This window comes from Eutrigla gurnardus (assembly GCF_963514095.1).
Source record: "Eutrigla gurnardus genome assembly, chromosome: 9".
Taxonomy (NCBI): Eukaryota; Metazoa; Chordata; class Actinopteri; order Perciformes; family Triglidae; genus Eutrigla; species Eutrigla gurnardus.
Window position 1 is genome coordinate 311,304 of NC_139923.1, and position 17,827 is coordinate 329,130.

General features: G+C 41.9%; 1 protein-coding gene across 3 annotated transcripts in view; it reads left to right on the forward strand.

Annotated features, from left to right (window-relative positions):
• LOC311019023 (rho family-interacting cell polarization regulator 1-like) overlaps positions 1-17,827 on the forward strand; it is a 102,716-nt gene that overhangs the window by 20,484 nt on the left and 64,405 nt on the right. The window contains exon 1 of one of the 3 annotated variants that reach the window (XM_084018183.1): positions 4,386-4,607. The exons of 1 other annotated variant lie outside the window; for it this stretch is intronic. In XM_084018183.1, the coding sequence (XP_083874309.1) occupies positions 4,589-4,607 (19 nt within the window). In that variant the 5' untranslated portion in view covers positions 4,386-4,588. Of the gene's footprint in view, positions 1-4,385; positions 4,608-17,827 lie in introns of those variants that run through there. One more of the 3 variants, XM_084018185.1, reaches the window with a different exon arrangement.

Below are 17,827 nucleotides of genomic sequence, written 5' to 3' on the forward strand. Positions count from 1 at the left end.
CAATGCCACAGATGTCGCAAGTTTTGAGGGAGCGTGCAATTGGCATGCTTACAGCAGGAATGTCCACCAGAGCTGTTGCTCGTGAATTGAATGTTCATTTCTCTACCATAAGCCATCTCCAAAGGCAGTACATCCAACCAGCCTCACAACCGCAGACCACGTGTAACCACACCAGCCCAGGACCTCCACATCCAGCATGTTCACCTCCAAGATCGTCTGAGACCAGCCAGTCGGACAGCTGCTAAAACAATTGGTTTGCATAACCAAAGAATTTCTGCACAAACTGTCAGAAACCGTCTCAGGGAAGCTCATCTGCATGCTCGTCGTCCTCATCGGGGTCTCGACCTGACTCCAGTTCGTCGTCGTAACAGACTTGAGTGGGCAACTGCTCACATTCGATGGCGTCTGGCACGTTGGAGAGGTGTTCTCTTCACGGATGAATACCGGTTTTCACTGTTCAGGGCAGATGGCAGACAGCGTGTGTGGCGTCTTGTGGGTGAGCGGTTTTCTGATGTCAATGTTGTGGATCGAGTGGCCGATGGTGGTGGTGGGGTTATGGTATGGGCAGGCATCTGTTATGGACGAAGAACACAGGTGCATTTTATTGATGGCATTGTGAATGCACAGAGATACCGTGACAAGATCCTGGGGCCCATTGTTGTGCCTCAGGATGTTGGATGTTTGGGATGCAATGGATCGGCGTATACGACAGCGTGTTCCAGTTCCTGCCAATATCCAGCAACTTCACACAGCCATTGAAGAGGAGTGGGCCAACATTTCATAGGTCAACTATGCGAAGGAGATGTGTTGCACTGCGTGAGGCAAATGGTGGTCACACCAGATACTGACTGGTTTTCTGACCCCCCAGACCCCCCCAATAAAAAAAACTGCACGTTTCAGAGTGGCCTTTTATTGTGGCCAGTCTAAGGCACATCTGTGCAATAATCATGCTGTCTAATCAGCATCTTGATATGCCACACCTGTGAGGTGGGATAAATTATCTCGGCAAAGAGATCTCGGTGCTCACTATCACAAATTTAGACAGGTTTGTGAACAATATTTGAGAGAAATGGTTATTTTGTGTATGTAGAAAATGTTTTAGATCTTTGAGTTCATCTCATAAAAAATGGGAGCAAAAACAAAAGTGTTGCATTTATATTTTTTTTCAGTGTAATTCAAAATGTTATACTTTTATACAGGTGCTCCAAATGTTTGTACATTGAGGCTTTTCCAGGTCAAATTTGACCCGTATGTATTTAAATGTATTTAAGACCCGATCAGTGTGGGTCAAATCAAGGAAATGGATGTTTTAGAGAATTTTGAAAATGAAACTGTATACCATGTGTAGGTCAGAGGGTGCCTTGACACAGACATGATATCTGTACCTGCAATGTAACACAATAATCTAAAATTAAAGAACTAGAATCCATTATTTCTGAGCTGACTGAGATCAAAACATCATGACATTATAAACCTGAGCTGCCTTTTCAGTGACTGAGGTTATGGCGGGAAGAGTTATTCCCACGCTCAGATTATAACAACGTAGAGAGAGGTATAGGCACTTACTATGAGGGAATTCTTGGCCTGGGTCAAAATTTACCCAAACTATACTGTGAAAGCATGAAATATGAACAGTGTGTCAGTGTAAACAATTTCAGGTATTCATATGTTTATTGAATCAGTTATTCCTGTTCATACTGGCCTTTAAAAGATATCCTATTGATGTGTTTCCAATGCAATGTTAATACAAGGCATATTAGTGCCAACCCCCCCCCCCCCCCCCCAAAAAAAAGTGCAAGTATCCTGTCGTTTGTCCCGTGCATTAACACTGATGATGTTATTCAATTAAATTTTATTTATAGTGTCAAATCAGAAGTCATCTCAGAACACTTAACACATTGAGCAGGACTAGAATACGCTCATGATGTTCAGAGTCAACACAGTTTCAAAGTCCCAACATCACCAGGGGCAAGCGTTACAGCGACAGTGCCGAGAAAAAACTGCCTTAATAGGCTTTTAGGCAGAAATCTCGTGCAGCCCAGGCACTTGGGTTTCAACTGCATTTGGTGTTGGTAGTATAGTAGTAGTAGCAGCATTAACAGTAGTGGTGGCATTAACAGAAGTAATAGTATCAACAGTAGTAGTCCATGGCAGCAGGCACAGCCAAGCCGAGATGGATCCATCCCAACCAAGTTGCTGTAGACCAAAAAGCTATAGCAGCCAGCCCTTACTATAAGCGGTGTCAAAGAGAAAGGTTTTAAGCCTACTCTTAAATGTGGGAACAGTGTCTGCCTCCCGAACCAGAACTGGAAGACGGTTCCACAGAAGAGAAGCTTGATGGCTGAAAGCTCTGGCCCCTGTTCTAATTTTAGAGACTTTTGGAACTACAAGTAACCCTTTATTCTGAGAGCGTAGTGCTCTAGCAGGACAGTAGGGTTTAATGAGCTCTTTAAGAAGGAAACAAGGGAAAACAGGGAAACAAGCATTCCTGGTCTAGAAATATGAAGGGAATGCAAGGAATGTGGCTTCATTACACCGTGTGTGTGTGTGTGTGTGTGAGTGTAGAAGTTTCATTTAAAGCAACATTTCCGTTTACTGTTGCAACATTTCTGTTTACTGTCCTGCTAGAGCACTACGCTCTCATAATCAAAAAGTCATATGAAGGAACATCAGCAGTCATCCATGCAGGCCAACTCTCCCAGAGCTTTAATATCATGACAGGTGTGAGGCAGGAATGTCTACTCCCACCATTCCTGTTCCTCTTGGCCATAGACTGGATCCTGAAGGAAACAACTGGGGAAGAGAAATGGGATCCAGTGGACAATGTGGGAGCAGCTGGATGACCTTGACTTCGTAGACGACAGAGTCTGTCCATCTTCTCCTGCATTTGTAGGTGTGCGAAAGGAGAGCTCACAAGCTGCGTCAGAACTTGGTCTGACACCCAATACAGCAAAGACAAAGGTCATTAAGATCCACTCCAAAACCAGCAACCCTATCAGCATACAAAACATGGACAACTCCCAGATCAGACAACGCTGTAGTAAGGAAAGAGCTCACCACCACATAAGGAGGCAGGAACAACAGTGGCCTCTACAGGAGGCAAAGCAGACTGAAAGCAAGAGGGATGGCAAAAATAACTCCTAGCAGTTATTTCAGCCCAATTAATGTGTGGGTTGTGGATACATAACCAGTAATGTCTGAGCACAGGGGGAATGGACATAACACAAAGCTTTTTAGTCTGTCTGTGATTTCCGGACACCAGCAAGGTAATGGGGACCAGGCCCCTAATGCAAGACTCAGAGATGAGAGTGTTTAATGTTCCAGAAATGTTATTATTGCAGAGAATGAAAATGGACCAGATGCTTTTGTGAAGAATAAGGGCTGGCAGGACTTAGCAGAGTGTAAAGGCAGATGTTCTTGGTGAGATAGGGACACACACAGAAGAAACACTATACAATGGAGAAGCCACACAATCGCCAGATTGTCACTCTCTGGTTATACACAAGCAGACGGTAGAAAAGAGACTGATTTATGTGTGTGTGTGTGTGTGTGTGTGTGTGTGTGTGTGTGTGTGTGTGTATATATATATATATATATATATATATATATATAGTTTTTCTAATATAATACTTCAAAATGTGCGTAAAATAGGCTACTGAGTGAGTGAGTGGGTTGCTAAAACACCAAGAAACAATGTACTGATAATATTCAACACTGTCACATAGTCAGTAGTAGCGATGAGAATTCTTTTTTGCATATAATTAGAGGTAGTTTTATAAAAAAAAGAGTAATTTTTATGAAAGTTACCACCGTGAAAGTCCCAATGAAACAGAAGCTAGAGCATCTTTATCTTCAGTATTGTGAGTATACCTCAGTGAAGCCAAATATTTGAGCTTATACAGTAACAAGAGGAATTTAAATCAAACTTTTGCATTTGATTGGACCGCTCAAAAGAGGGCAGGCAGAATATACTACAGAGGACTGCATCTCTACACTGACCTAAGTTATAGCTAAGTTCAGATTGATGTTTTTTTTTATATAAAAATACGAAATAATTGATTCTTGGTCTTAATGGGTGCACAATATAACTAGGGATGGGAACTAAATTTCATCTAGACTTTAAATCCTCAAAATAAGATGAAAAACCCTGCAGTGATGCTTTATGGTGAACTGTGTAGGGAAGAAGTGGATATCATTATGTTGTGGGTAAAGAATTATGTTGTGTGGTCTGAAACAATATGTTCAACAGGGAGGAGGAGAAGCAGGAAACTGATGATGTCAGTAGGGAAAAAGAGGAGGGAGGACTGCCTAGCTGCTTCCTCTTTCTTCTCTCCTCCTCCGGCTCCTCCTCCTCCTTTCCTTATCAGTGTGTGTGAGAGAGAAAGAGGATCAGTAGGTGAGTGGATGAAGGATTAACAACTGTGACTGTGGATATGGGGGAAGAGAAAAGGGGGAATAGACCAGCATAGAGAGAGAACAGTGAACCAGACTGAGAAGGTAAAAGACAAAGGGAGTGAGAGATCGTTTGGAGCACGGACTTGTTTGTGGAAGTGAGTGGACCCCTCGCTAGAAAGACCTGACAGCTACCATGTACAGTGGATACGGAGGTATGGAGTGAGATGAGCTCATATCTAAATCATTAACTCTCTGTTTGTCTGGATGTACTGTTGCTGGTTAAGAGGGTTGTAACTTATTCAATTCAATTTTATTTAAAGTGTCATATCACAACAGAAGTAATCTCAGGACAATTAACACATTGAGCAGGACTAGAATACGCTCATGATATTCAGAGTCAATACAGTTTCAAAGTCCCAACATCACCAGGGGCGTTACAGCGATCAGTGGCAAGAAAAAACTGCCTTAATAGGCTTTTAGGCCGAAATCTCATGCAGCCCAGGCCCTTGGGTTCCAACTGCATTTGGTGTTGGTAGTAGTATAGTAGCAGTAGCATTAACAGTAGTGGTGGTATCAGAAGCAATAGTATCAACAGTAGTAGTCCATGGCAGCAGGCACAGCCACGCCAAGATAGATCCATCCCAACCATGTCCCCGTAGACCAAAAAGCAGGAGTAGTTGAGCAGTCACGCAGCAGCAGGTGGAGCTACAATATGGCGTTTCCAGCGTCAGGCCAGTTAGCAGTTAGGAGAGGCTCAGTGTGTCACCATAAATCCCCCGGCAGTCTAGGCCTATAGCAGCTCAACTAAGAGCTGGCTCAGGGCAAACCTGAGCCAGCCCTAACTTTAAGCGTTGTCAAAGAGAAAGGTTTTAAGCCTGTTCTTAAATGTTGGAACAGTGTCTGACTCCCAAATCAGAACCGGAAGACGGTTCCACAGAAGAGGAGCTTCATGGCTGAAAGCTCTGGCCACTGTTCTAATTTTGGAGACTTTAGGAACTACAAGTAACCCTTTATTCTGAGAGCGTACTGCTCTAGCAGGACAGTAGGGTTTAATGAGCTCTCTAAGATATGATGATGCCTGACCATTAAGAGCCTTGTAAGTAGAAGGATTTTAAATTCTATTCTGGATTTTACTGGGAGCCAGTGCAGATAAGAAGAGGTTTAATTTCAGCTACTTTAAATGACTGTGGCACATATCCTGTTAATAAAGACACATTGATCATATCTAGTAACGACACGCTAACTAAGGGTAAGACTTCTTTCAGTAGCCTGGTTGGTATCGGGTCTAGGAGACAGGTTGAAGGTATAGAAGAAGAGATCATTGACGTTAGTTTGTTAAGGTAGATTTGAGACAAGGGGCCCTAGTTTCGTAGACTAGGCGTAGTCAGCGCGCAGCGCACGTGCGCCACGCCGACGGGGTGTGTCCGCCTGGACTTTGCAAGTTTCGTGCACCGTGCAGGCTCGCGCAGGCACACCTCCCGTCTCGCCCACCCGCGCAAGTGGGAAAGAGGAGGAGAAGAAGGCGTGAGTGGGAGACGAGGAGGAGAAGAGGCGTGGACTGGGATTAATAAAGCCGATTCAGATCTTCACTAATCAAATGAGCTCCTCACCTTTAATGCGTTAGGGGAGGTTCAGTGCAAGTTCCGTCACTTGACAACCCGATGACAGAAGCAGCGCCGCCGCTCCCAACCACGCTCATCACGCGCTGTGCGTGTGTATCATCATAACAATGCCGATATTATAAAAAACAGGAGAGAGAGGGGGAGATGTTTTGGTCCGAGCGGCTGAGTTTCCGTTACGCGTGTCATCCGCCTTTGATCTGACGTCAGATGTGACGGGACAATCTATATAGATATAAATTCACGTGTTGATTCAATTAGTTGCATTAAATAGTGTTGTGATTATTTATTGCATTTAAATGTGCCTGGAACTGTGGAAATGTGCCTGTGAGGTCTCGGTGACATGTGCGCACTGCGCGCCGTCAGCCAAACTTCCACTCCGCCAGCTGTAATTTGCCTTGAATGAATTAACTTTATTTGCGCCGTACTCCAAGAGTAGACTAGGTTGGAGCTGGCGGGCTTTCGGCGAAGTCTCGGCGAGGCTTTTTGCCACGAAACTTCCGAGGCTTTTTGCCACGAAACTTCCGCTACGCCAAGCTGAATCTGTGACGCCTCCCCCTGCTGCGCCGCCACACCCATCTTGGCGCAGGCGATCCACCAAACTGCCAAACTGACCGTGCGCAAGGCTGCGCGGGTCGAAACTTGCATTACGCCGGCTCCGCCACCCCGCGCTGCGCCACGAAACTAGGGCCCAAGCAGTCTAAATATATATCAGGTCTTAATGCTATTTTTATTTCTAAGATTTCTGAGTTTAAGGGTAATGTTCCAATTGAAGGCAAGACGTGAGTAATTTGGTCTCTGATAGCTAAAATGTTATCATTAAATAAGTTAATAAAGTCATTACTACTAAGATCTCTAAGAATACATGGCTCAGTAGAGCTGTGACTCTTTGTCTGCCTGGCTACAGTACTGAAAAAAAATCTAGGGTTGTTTTTTATTTTCCTATATTAAAGATGAGTAGTAGGCTGCTCTGGCATTACGGAGAGCCTTCTTATACGTTTAAGACTGTCTTGCCAGACTAGGCAGGATTTTTCCACTTTGGTGGAGCGCCAGATGATTTCAAGATTAAGCAATTTGTTTTAATTTTCAAGTTTGGGAGTTATACCATGGAGCAAACTTCCAGAGTCGAGAGTCGTTAGGCTACCAGATTCATCTATCAGAGAATCGATCTGGGAGGGAATAAGATTAACATAGAAGTCCTCCATTTCATTAAGACATGGCATAGAACTCAAGATTGGTGGAATTACTTCCTTACACTTAGCTACAGCTCTATCCGATAGACACCGAGAGTAGTAGCTTTTTCCTAGAGAAGTGAAGTCCAGCAGCAATAATTCAAAGGTTATCACGTAATGTTCAGATGAAGAAGAATTTTGAGGAAAGATTATGATTGAGATTAAGTGTTCAAATTCAACACCATAAGATAAGACGAGGTCGAGAGTGTGGCTTTGACAGTGAGTTGGTTTATGTACACTCTGACTGAAGCCAATAGAATCTATTAATGAAGTAAATGCTACGCTAAGGCTGTCATTTACAACATCCACATGGACATATCCCCCACAATAATAACTTTATCTGATTTAAGGACTAAACTCGATAGAAACTCAGAGAATTCAGATAAGAATTCAGAATATAGACCAGGAGCAGGATACACTATAACAAACAGAATTGGCTGCATTGTTTTCCAGTTGGGGTGAAAGGCTGAGAATCAGGCTCTCAAATGAGTTATAGTTTAGTTTTGGTTTCGGATTTATTGATAGGCTTGAATCAAAAATGGCTGCAACTCCTCCTCCACGTCTGCTGCCTCGAGATATATGAGTATTAATATGGCTGGGAGGACTAGCTTTGTTTAAGCAAACATAGTTTTCATCACGTAGCCAGGTTTCAGTCAGGCAGAATAAATCAATATGATTATCTGATATTAAATCATTGACTAATACTACTTCACATGAGAGGGATCAAATGTTTAAGAGTACACATTTAATTCCTTTATTTTGTTGTACTACAGAAGTGCTAATTTTTATTAGGTTCATGTGAAAATTTATTTAGGTGGTCGGGGGACAGACACCGTTCTTATGTGGTTTTGGTTTTGGGTGGGTGACTGCTCGAATGGAGGCACAGAGAAGTGTGTAAGACTGCAACTCTGCTTCCTGGTCTCAATACTGGTTTGTCATGTTTTAGGACTACCAATGAGATCAGCAACGTTTCTAGATAGGAGAGCGGCTCCATCCAAAGTGGGGTGGATGCCATCTCTCCTGATCAGACCAGGTTTTCCCCAGAAAGGCTGCCAATTATCAACGAAGCCCACATCGCTATCTGGACACCACCTCGACAGCCAGCGGTGGAAAGATGACATGCGGCAATACATGTCCTCACTCGTAAAGTTTGGCAGGGGACCAGAGAAAACTATGGAGTCCGACATCGTTTTTGTATATTCACACACCGAGCCAACACTTATTTTAGTGACCTCCGATTGGTGTAATCGGGTGTCATTAACGCCGACGTGAATAACGTACTCTTACTGTATTTACGTTTATCCTTAGCCAGCAGTTTCAATTGAGCTTTAATGTCACCCGCTCTGGCCCCTGGGACACATTTGACTAAAGTTGCTGGTGTCGCTATTTTCACATGTCTCACTATGGAGCTGCCAATTACCAGAGTTGGCTTCTCAGTGGGTGTGTCGCTCAGTGGGGAAAATCAATCAGACACGTGAACTTTAGTACTCTGCCTCTTTCGGATATTCACCCTGCCTCCCGGCTGCTCCGGGTTTGCCGGGGTACTGCAGGACTTTTACCAAGAGGACAACTGTCTTGTGTGAAAAACCAAGTCACTTTTTACTAATTTTACCATAGTTTTGTTCTAACTTATGGCATAATCAATGCCAGGTAGCCTACACCAATTTATTTATGAAAAAACGTTCCTGTTTTTCATAACCAACATGCTTATTTTACTGAACAAACTTACTTGTTTTACATAACGTACTTATTTCACTTACTAAAGGGTCATTCCCTGCCAACTCAGCCACCCATGTACATGACACCTCTCAGATTTTGCTGAAAAGCGGTGAAAATATGCCTTATGTTACCAAACGAGGGAATCTGAAGTTTCAGGTCAATATCTCAAACAGTTTGAATTTTAAGTGCCACACCCCTTTTTGACACATTGGAATTTCGCATTTCATTTGTTGGCATATTTGGAGGCCCATAACTTCTGTTCTAATAGTGATAGAAGGCTAAATTGGTGTGTTAGTTCATTTTAGTTTGTACTACACAATTCTGCAGGCAGAATCAACATTCCTTACTGTTTGGGTGAGATCATATTTATTCTAAACAGGATTATTTGTTATATTTGGGCATTTTGCTCTTGCCAAAATAAATTTGAAGGGTATGGTACCACTGGTGGGGGTTTTATGGGGGTCCAAAAACCCTTTCGGGCAGAGGTGACTCTTTTGGAACCCCATATTTGGACCCCCAAATGACCATGTTGGCACTTGATGATCCTAATCGGATTTATTTATTTATGTTTGTTCTTTCTTTTAATGAAATAAAACATTTGACTATGAAGCTCCTTAATATGAATTTTGTTCTTCATAATGCACCATTTTGGACATTTTTTCCAGAAGTCTGGAAAGTAGATCAGGGAGAATAAAGTGATGATAAAGCATGAAAATAGTGGAAATAACTAAGTGTTATGCTCAGTGATGGCAAACAATTAAATATTAAGACTGCAGGCAATTAATTTCCTGAAAATCACTTTAAAAGCGCTTTACAGTAATGACTGACATTCACCCATTCAAGCACACATTCACACACCGACGGCGGAGTCAACCACGCAGGGCGACAGCCAGCTCATCAGGAGCAATTAGGGTGAGGTGTCTTGCTCAGGGACACCAGGCACTCACCTAGGAGGAGCCGGGGATCGAATCGGCAATCTTGCGGTTGCCAGCCAACCCGCTCTACCTCCTGAGCTAATCCCCCCCAAGTCTGCAGGCCACTGATGCAAACCATATTCTGACACCAATGGAGGTATTTCAATGGGCAAAAGAAAACATTAAGAACATTACATTGGTCTTTGTTAGTGCAGAAGATATTAAAAAACATGAGGAAACGTACGAATTGGAGAGGCGTTACGCCTCGGCCAAAAAGATCAGTGGAACACGATCGTATCATATAAATACCAATTTCCAAAAATAAGATATGGATGAAAAGAATATCACAGGATACAGTATTCACAGATGTCGATGCAGGACAACAATCGGATTCAGAACACTTGGCTACAGAACACCCAGAGGCAGAACACTCGCAGTCAGATCAGCCACGAAACTACATTTTCCAGCCAGGAAAATACATTGCCTGTATCTGTGATGATCGCCAATACAAACTTGACAATTTCTTGGATAATAGATAATAGTGTCTTTAACTATTTTCCAAGAAATTGTGGAAGCAGTGACATAATTTTGTCATGGTCCTTTTGGTCAAGTTTGTATTGGCGAGCACTGCTTTCACAAAAACGTCACCATGTTCATCTGAACGTTCAACAATGTTTCCAAAAAACCAGTCATCATCATACAGGCAATGTATTTTCCTGGCTGTAAAAGGAGCTTCATAGTCAAAGGTTTTATTTCATTAAAAGAAAGAACAAATATGTATCTTTATCTGGTATGAATCCCATTAGGATTATCAAGTGCCCACATGGTCATTTGGGGGTCCAAATATGGGGTTCCTAAAGAGTTACCTCTGTCCGAAAGGGTTTTTGGACCCCCATAAAACCCCCACCAGTGGAACCATACCCTTCAAATTCATTTTGGCAAGAGCAAAGTTCCCAAATATAACAAATAATCCTGTTTAGAATAAATATGATCATTAATCGTGGTGCTAGGGGCACACAAAAAGTGAAAAATCACACATGCCATCAAAAGTTTTTAGGATTTGATGACCCACCTTTCACCCAAACAGTAAGGAATGTTGATTCTGTGTTTGAGATATTGACCTGCACCTTCAGATTCCCTCGTTTGGTAACATAAGGCAACATAAGGCAGCTTTTCAGCAAAATCTGAGAGGTGTCATGTACATGGTACCCCGATATTGGCCGTTTTCCCATGGAATGACCCTAAATATGTTATTTTACTTGACAAGTGTACTTATTTTAACGCAAAGCACAATATTTTCATACACCTAATTAAGTAGTTTTCCTGTGCAGGCTAAGAATTACCAAAACCAAACAACTAAGTAAACCTACATTTGAAGTTTATTTATTATTATTAAGACACTGCATCTAAGTAGCTGAAACTGACACTGCGTCCCTGACACCAACAAAACGGACACTGGAGAGGAAGCAAGAGCATCATAGTTTGAAGCTTTGGCCTGCTGACCAAACGTCAGTATCTGAGCTGGGAATGTGAACGTCTGGTTCATACTGATGATGAAGAGATCCCTTCCTAAAATGATTTCAGTGATTGGGATTAAATCCACAGTGAAGTTCAGTTGAAGCTACGATGAGGCTACAACAGTCTGAGTTTGTTTGTATGACTGCAGATGGTTGATGTTTCAACAAAAATGTTTTTGCACATAATACGGGCAGTATTTTATTCCCCATTACTCACATCGAAAACCTTTTTTAAAAAAAAAACAAAGAAAAACCCTGATTTCTTTCACAACCACTATGGGCAGGAGGAACAATTACCGTGATGTAACTTAATTTGACTTTCAAATTATTTCAAGATTTGTATTTTACATTTTTATTTGGCAGTATATGGTAATTTATCTATAGTAATTTGGTTAAAATTCTTGTTTCATTGTTTTCTTTTTGAACCTGTGTATTCCTACTGTGAAATTACCACATCAAACGTGACGTGCTGACATGGATGCAGCTATGAAGCTGCCAGGTTTGCTTCAGGGAAAATTCATTTTTAAGAAGCTTCCCAATGGAAACCTCGCCAAGACTAAGGTTGTTTGCACCTTGTGCAATGTGGAATTAGTTAGTTTGTCATTATTTAGGTAGCACACACTATTATGAATGCCTTCAGACAGACAGACAGAGCAGCTCCAGCTTTTAATTTTTCAAACTCAATGAAATATCATTTGAGTACAAACCCGTCTAACACAATCAATAAAGTCAATGCTGCAATGTGTTCCTTACCCAATCTACACAGCAGTTAAACATACTCTTGAACATATTTAGCAGGATTGAAAGTAAGTAAAACATGTCACCCACCATTGGCGTCTTTGGAATGAACCTATGAGTGAACTTGGAGCGTCTTCTCTCCTAAGTCTGAATCATCGAGAACCTCCATGTCTACAGGTGCTCCAAATCAGTGACGATGACTGGTCAGGTGACAAGCAGCCAGTTTGCTGCCGCTGGTGCAAACTTCTGGGAAGTGTAGTTCTTTGACCCCTTCCTGAGATTCAGCTCAACAGCAACTGACAGCATTTTATACAGTTTATTGTTAATATCTCTACTGTAAACTCTGCTCTGTTTGTATCAGGAAAACACAAAGTTGGATGTTTTCAAAGTTATTGTTAGAACTGTAATGCTATTATTAAGTAGCAGTACTCTTGGCAAGTACTGAAATGTAAGTATTTGTACTGATATAAAGTGGCATCAGTGCATCTGTATTGGTAGAGGCTTCACATTCTGGTGCATATACGACTTCTGTCATTTATCTTTCCGTTCCAACAACAATTACGATTGTGACCTTGTCATCATGCAAAACATGATGAAAATTCAGATTTAGGATTAAAAAAAATACTGGTGTTATGGCTATCTATGAGTTGGCATCTGGGTTCATTTTTTTGCTGTCTGCTCTTATGGTGGATCATAATTGATTTGATGCTCATAATGTCTCTCTAGTGCAACTCCATAAACAAATTTCCACCAAATACACAAATATATCAGTACACTAAATATAGAGCTAAGCTAGGCTAACACCGTAGCTGCTCCGTAAACACTGAACAAAACGTCGTCTCGGCATCAGGCAGCAGCGTTGTTGTTTGTTCCACGGACACTCTGGTTTGTTCTCTCAGGGATATGCTCATCACCTGTAACAGGAGGACTTTGTGTTTATAGTAAGTAATTTCTACTTGTGACAAAGAAAAGCCTTTTCGTTCATAAAATATGAGAGAAGCCTGTTGATTTTCTTTAATGAGTATCACAAAAGTAGGAAGTGAGTAGCAAACTCAGATTTAATAAAAAAAAAAAAATATTAAATCATGCATGGAAATGTACAATAAAATTGTTGCATTGAGATAGATGCAACGATAATCGGTTTGGAATCGAATTGTTGAGAGATTTCCATTTTAACTCCAGCATAGTCTTCAGCTCCAACTGCAGGTGCTTTCAAGCAGTTTTTCAGATTTGTTTGCATTTCCCTGGAGCTACAAAAGGCTATATGTTACTTTCCCCCCATACGGTAAACACATTGTGATGTGGAAGGTCAGCACACTTCCTCATTAACTCACTGTTCCATTCTGATTTGGGATATGTTTTACTGGCAGCCATTATTTTGGATTGTTTACACTTATTAGCTTAAACACAGTGTTTGGTTGTAAAAGTGACATTATTTTTCCATGCTAAGGTACAAAACCAGACATGATGCTGGCCCTTTTAGCTTGATATATGATATATGATATTTTTCAGACACTGGTATCCTTTTCCTGGAAGTGAGCTAGCATGTCTGTACAGTGAAGCTGTTAGGTTATTCCTGTGACTCAGTAGAGCCATACACTGCACTAGTTTTTTCCTGACCCTCCCTTCCTTGCAGGATGCTACTCCCTCCTGAGTTTCTTTTTCCTAAAGACAGTAATATTGTGGAGGGAAGGGGCTGGATTCATGAGACTAAACTGTATGCTGGTGTATGAAATACTGGTATTGTGAGGGGAGGAATACTAAGGACTGACCCCTTAGATAGGCTGCCCCCAAAAGGTATCCCTAGTGGGTTACAAATGTTGTAATGCCGTGTTCACAACATTCACTTTGCGTTTCTTACGTAGAATTTGACTGCGGGATCATTTGTGGGTTTTTTCTTCAGAATGCTGGATGCATTAGAGAGGATGCAGGGTTTACCTCCATGTAAACACCAACCATGTTTCATTAATCATGGCTGAAATAACTACTATTGTGAGGTCCCAGATACGCCGGGAAACCAATCGCTGTCCTGTCTGAGTAACATCATCCGGAGGTCCTATGGGAATTTCACCAAGCTGTATTCTATTCACTCTGGCACATGTCAACTGGTTTACCACATGAACCCAAAATAAACGATTTAGCTGTGTGTGAACTATTTAATGAGTGGCGGCTGGTCAATAGAGGGCGCTATGGCGCTGCCCCCTCTGTCCCATATGGAGAAGAATAAGTAGCCCTTCATTGAAAAAATCAATTTTTAAAATTACTTTTACGTTGATATTTTTTAAACAAGAAAAGTGAATAATATAGCCAATAGACAGTGAATAAAATAATCTGCAATATAAAATGCAGATTAATAATGTTGTATATTGTCTACAGTTACCGGTGGTTGCTGTATTTCCAGCCTGGGGCACAAAGATCTTTGCCCGTTCACTCTCGTTATAAGTATGACCTGTGCAGTTGACTCCTCTTCAATACAAGAGATGGGAGACAGTGGGGCTCAGGTGGTCTGTGCCCGAGCTGTCACCCTTTGGTCGTTTACACCAGCACCTGACTGGTGGAAGCAGAGAGCAAATGGTTCGTTCGTCTACCTTCTTGCCATTAAAATCATCGAGTGACTGACAGAGAGTAGGAGTAATTAACTAGTAAGTCACAGAGAAAGTCGAGGACAGAAAATGGAAAGAAAAATGGTCACTCATCTACCGCTATGAGTTCAGAAGCTGCAGTTATGCTGCCAGCGCTTCACAGGGAACATCTTGAGGGCACCTTCTCAGAGACAGCAGGCATTTTCACTCTGAGATTACGCCGTAATCACAGAAAGAGAAGCCCTGGATATGCCATGATCGCACCGTTTATGAAGAACTTTGATGGTGTGGTGCGGTGTGATGCTGCGGTGCTACGGTGTCCCCTTTTACAAAAGCATCCTGACTTTGCTACATGATAAATTACACACACAAAAAACAAAACTATATAATATGGTGGAGGCTGCTCTAAAGTCTGGTGGTTCATCAGCTGATACTTGTGTATCTCTTCCAGCAGGCTGTGTCTGGGTGTGTTTTGTCATTTAATATATTTGGGCTTTGTGCAGGCACCACTTGTCACCAATATCACTGGTGCCTGTAGATGGTACCAATGGTAGTCTGGGTGGTTTCTAGAGTCCTTCTGTCCTTTAGTAACCCTTTAAGTCATCTCTAAAAGAGTGAGGGACATGGAGTAAGTGTTGTGCTGTGAGTGTGTGTGTGTGTGTGTGTGTGTGTGTGTGTGTGTTTGTGTGTGTGCGTGTGTGAGTGTACGTTTGTGTGAGTGTATTTTTCCAGAATGATCTGGAAGAGAGAGGCCAGAGAGTATCAAACAATAGGTGTGGTGTCACCACAGAGGCGTATGGAAGGCTGAGTGTGTGGCACAGAGCCACAGTCCCACTGTTTATATGAGAACATCAATAACAGAGCAGATGGTGTGACTGCAGTCTGTTGTTATCACTGGGCAGGACTGGACCACTGTTCGGATCAGGTAGGAAATTCAAAAAATGCAGCAGTTTGATGGACATTGTCAGTTTGATGCCTTCAATTGTGCAACTTGGGTAGATTAAGTTTAAATGGAGCTGATGGATCAGTAAACCTAAAACTGATGGTAACTGATGAGCTCATGAAAGTGTGATAACAAGGTTTATGAGACAGGACAGTTGCAGAGGGGAAATGTTCCCACTACCACTGCCTTGTCTGAACTGGGACTATGACCGGCACACGGCGCCTTGTCAACGTTGGTGGGCAACTAAATATCTCAGGGTTGGCATTCAGTATGTCAGGAACAACAAAAAAATAACACTCTTATTTTTATACAAATCTTCAAATATTTAGCTTAAAACAGAAAAACAACATATTTCTTTTAGACTGAAATAATAAAAAAAACAATTATTATAAGGGATTCGGTATTCGGTATTTATGGAATAGACCAATAGGGAGGGTATTAATGTTAAAATTAAAATTGAGGGGGGGGGGTTCCTCAGCTTTTGTCATGAAACAGCAACATTTCAAATATAGTATAAAAATACATCTCAGCAACACATTCATCTGTTTAAAGTTCTATTTTTGGCCTTTTATTGCGGGAGGACAGCGTGAGGCCGACATGAAAAGAGGACCGCAGGGCAGATTCAAACCTGGGACCGCTGCAGGGAGCCTCAGTACATGGGGCGGTAACTCTACCACTGAGCTATCAGCACACTGAACACACTCATTGAATCAATCAGATCTAGTAGTGCTCTTATGACAGGGCAGTCATATTATACAACTATTAACTTACGCATTCACACAGTCGGAGAGTTTTTGGGACTGGAGCAGATGTTCGTCACACAATGTTCTTGATGTGAAACATTAATAACTGACCGTTCGTCACTCAATATCTGTGATGTGACATATTGAGTTGATAAATTGTCGGGGGGGTCATATTAATTCTGCCATGTCGATTGCAGGGTCATGTTAAAATAAATTATATTGCCGGGGGGGTTATGCATGGGGGGGGCATTAGCTCAGGAGGTAGAGTGGGTTGGCTGGTAACGGCAAGATTGCCGGTTCGATCCCCGGCTCCTCCTACCTGTGTGTCTGGTGTCCCTGAGCAAGACGCCTCACCCTAATTGCTCCTGACGAGCTGGCTGTCGCCCTGCGTGGTTGACTCCGCCGTCGGTGTGTGAATGTGTGTATGAATGGGTGAATGTCAGTCAACAATGTAAAGCGCTTTGGATAAAAGCGCTATATAAATGAGGATTTACCATTTACCATGCATAAAGTGATCAGAGGTCCAAAAATCCCTCCGGTGGGTCTTAAAATAAATAACTAACAGTCCCTAAATAAGCTAATTTGAGAAGAATTGTTTGGTTCCAGAAAAGTGACGTACCACACCGAACATCTATCAGTCTGTAGAATGGTTAACCTCTCAGTGTGCTCTGTGTGGATACCTGCACTGCATCCTCAACTATTCATCTGTACACCCTTACACAAGCTCTCTCTGTGGGATTGCCAGAGCTATTCATTGACTAGAAGATTACACATTGCTACCCTTGCTTGTTGGTGCCAGGAATACTGGTTGGTTAACTTATCAATATGTAATCAATGTAGATATTTAACCCTCTATGGTACAGTGTTGCCTCTAGGCAGGTTAAAGTGTAATTAAACCCCAGTTTTGTCAGAAGTGTCTCAGAAAATTCCAAATATGTCTCTAGAAGGTGAAAAAAAAGTATCAACGTGCAGGTGTAGAGACACGTCCAGTCACGTCAATCATTGACTCATTTGCATTACCAGTGTATCATTACAATCACGGGCCTGTCCTCTCCTCTTTAATGTGAAATTAAACAATCAGAGCATCATAAAATCTGGTGAATCAGTGTTATCGACTAATTATTTGCAATGTGCTTTCCTACACTGTGACAAGAGTGTGTGTGCATTAAACGTTAAGTCGGTGATTCTATTCAGAAACATCTCTTATATTAATTGAAATCATTGTAATATACAATGAATAAATTAAATGATCTGACATTAAAATAATAATAATGGAGTTACAAACAATACAATGGTAGCCATCACGTCTATAGACACCACTGATGTTGGGGCTTAACCAGTGTTACTATAAGGTCTGCTACTCTGTTATCCCTTATTCTGTAGAGACAGGGAACTGCTGTGGCAACATAATATGATGATTTAGCA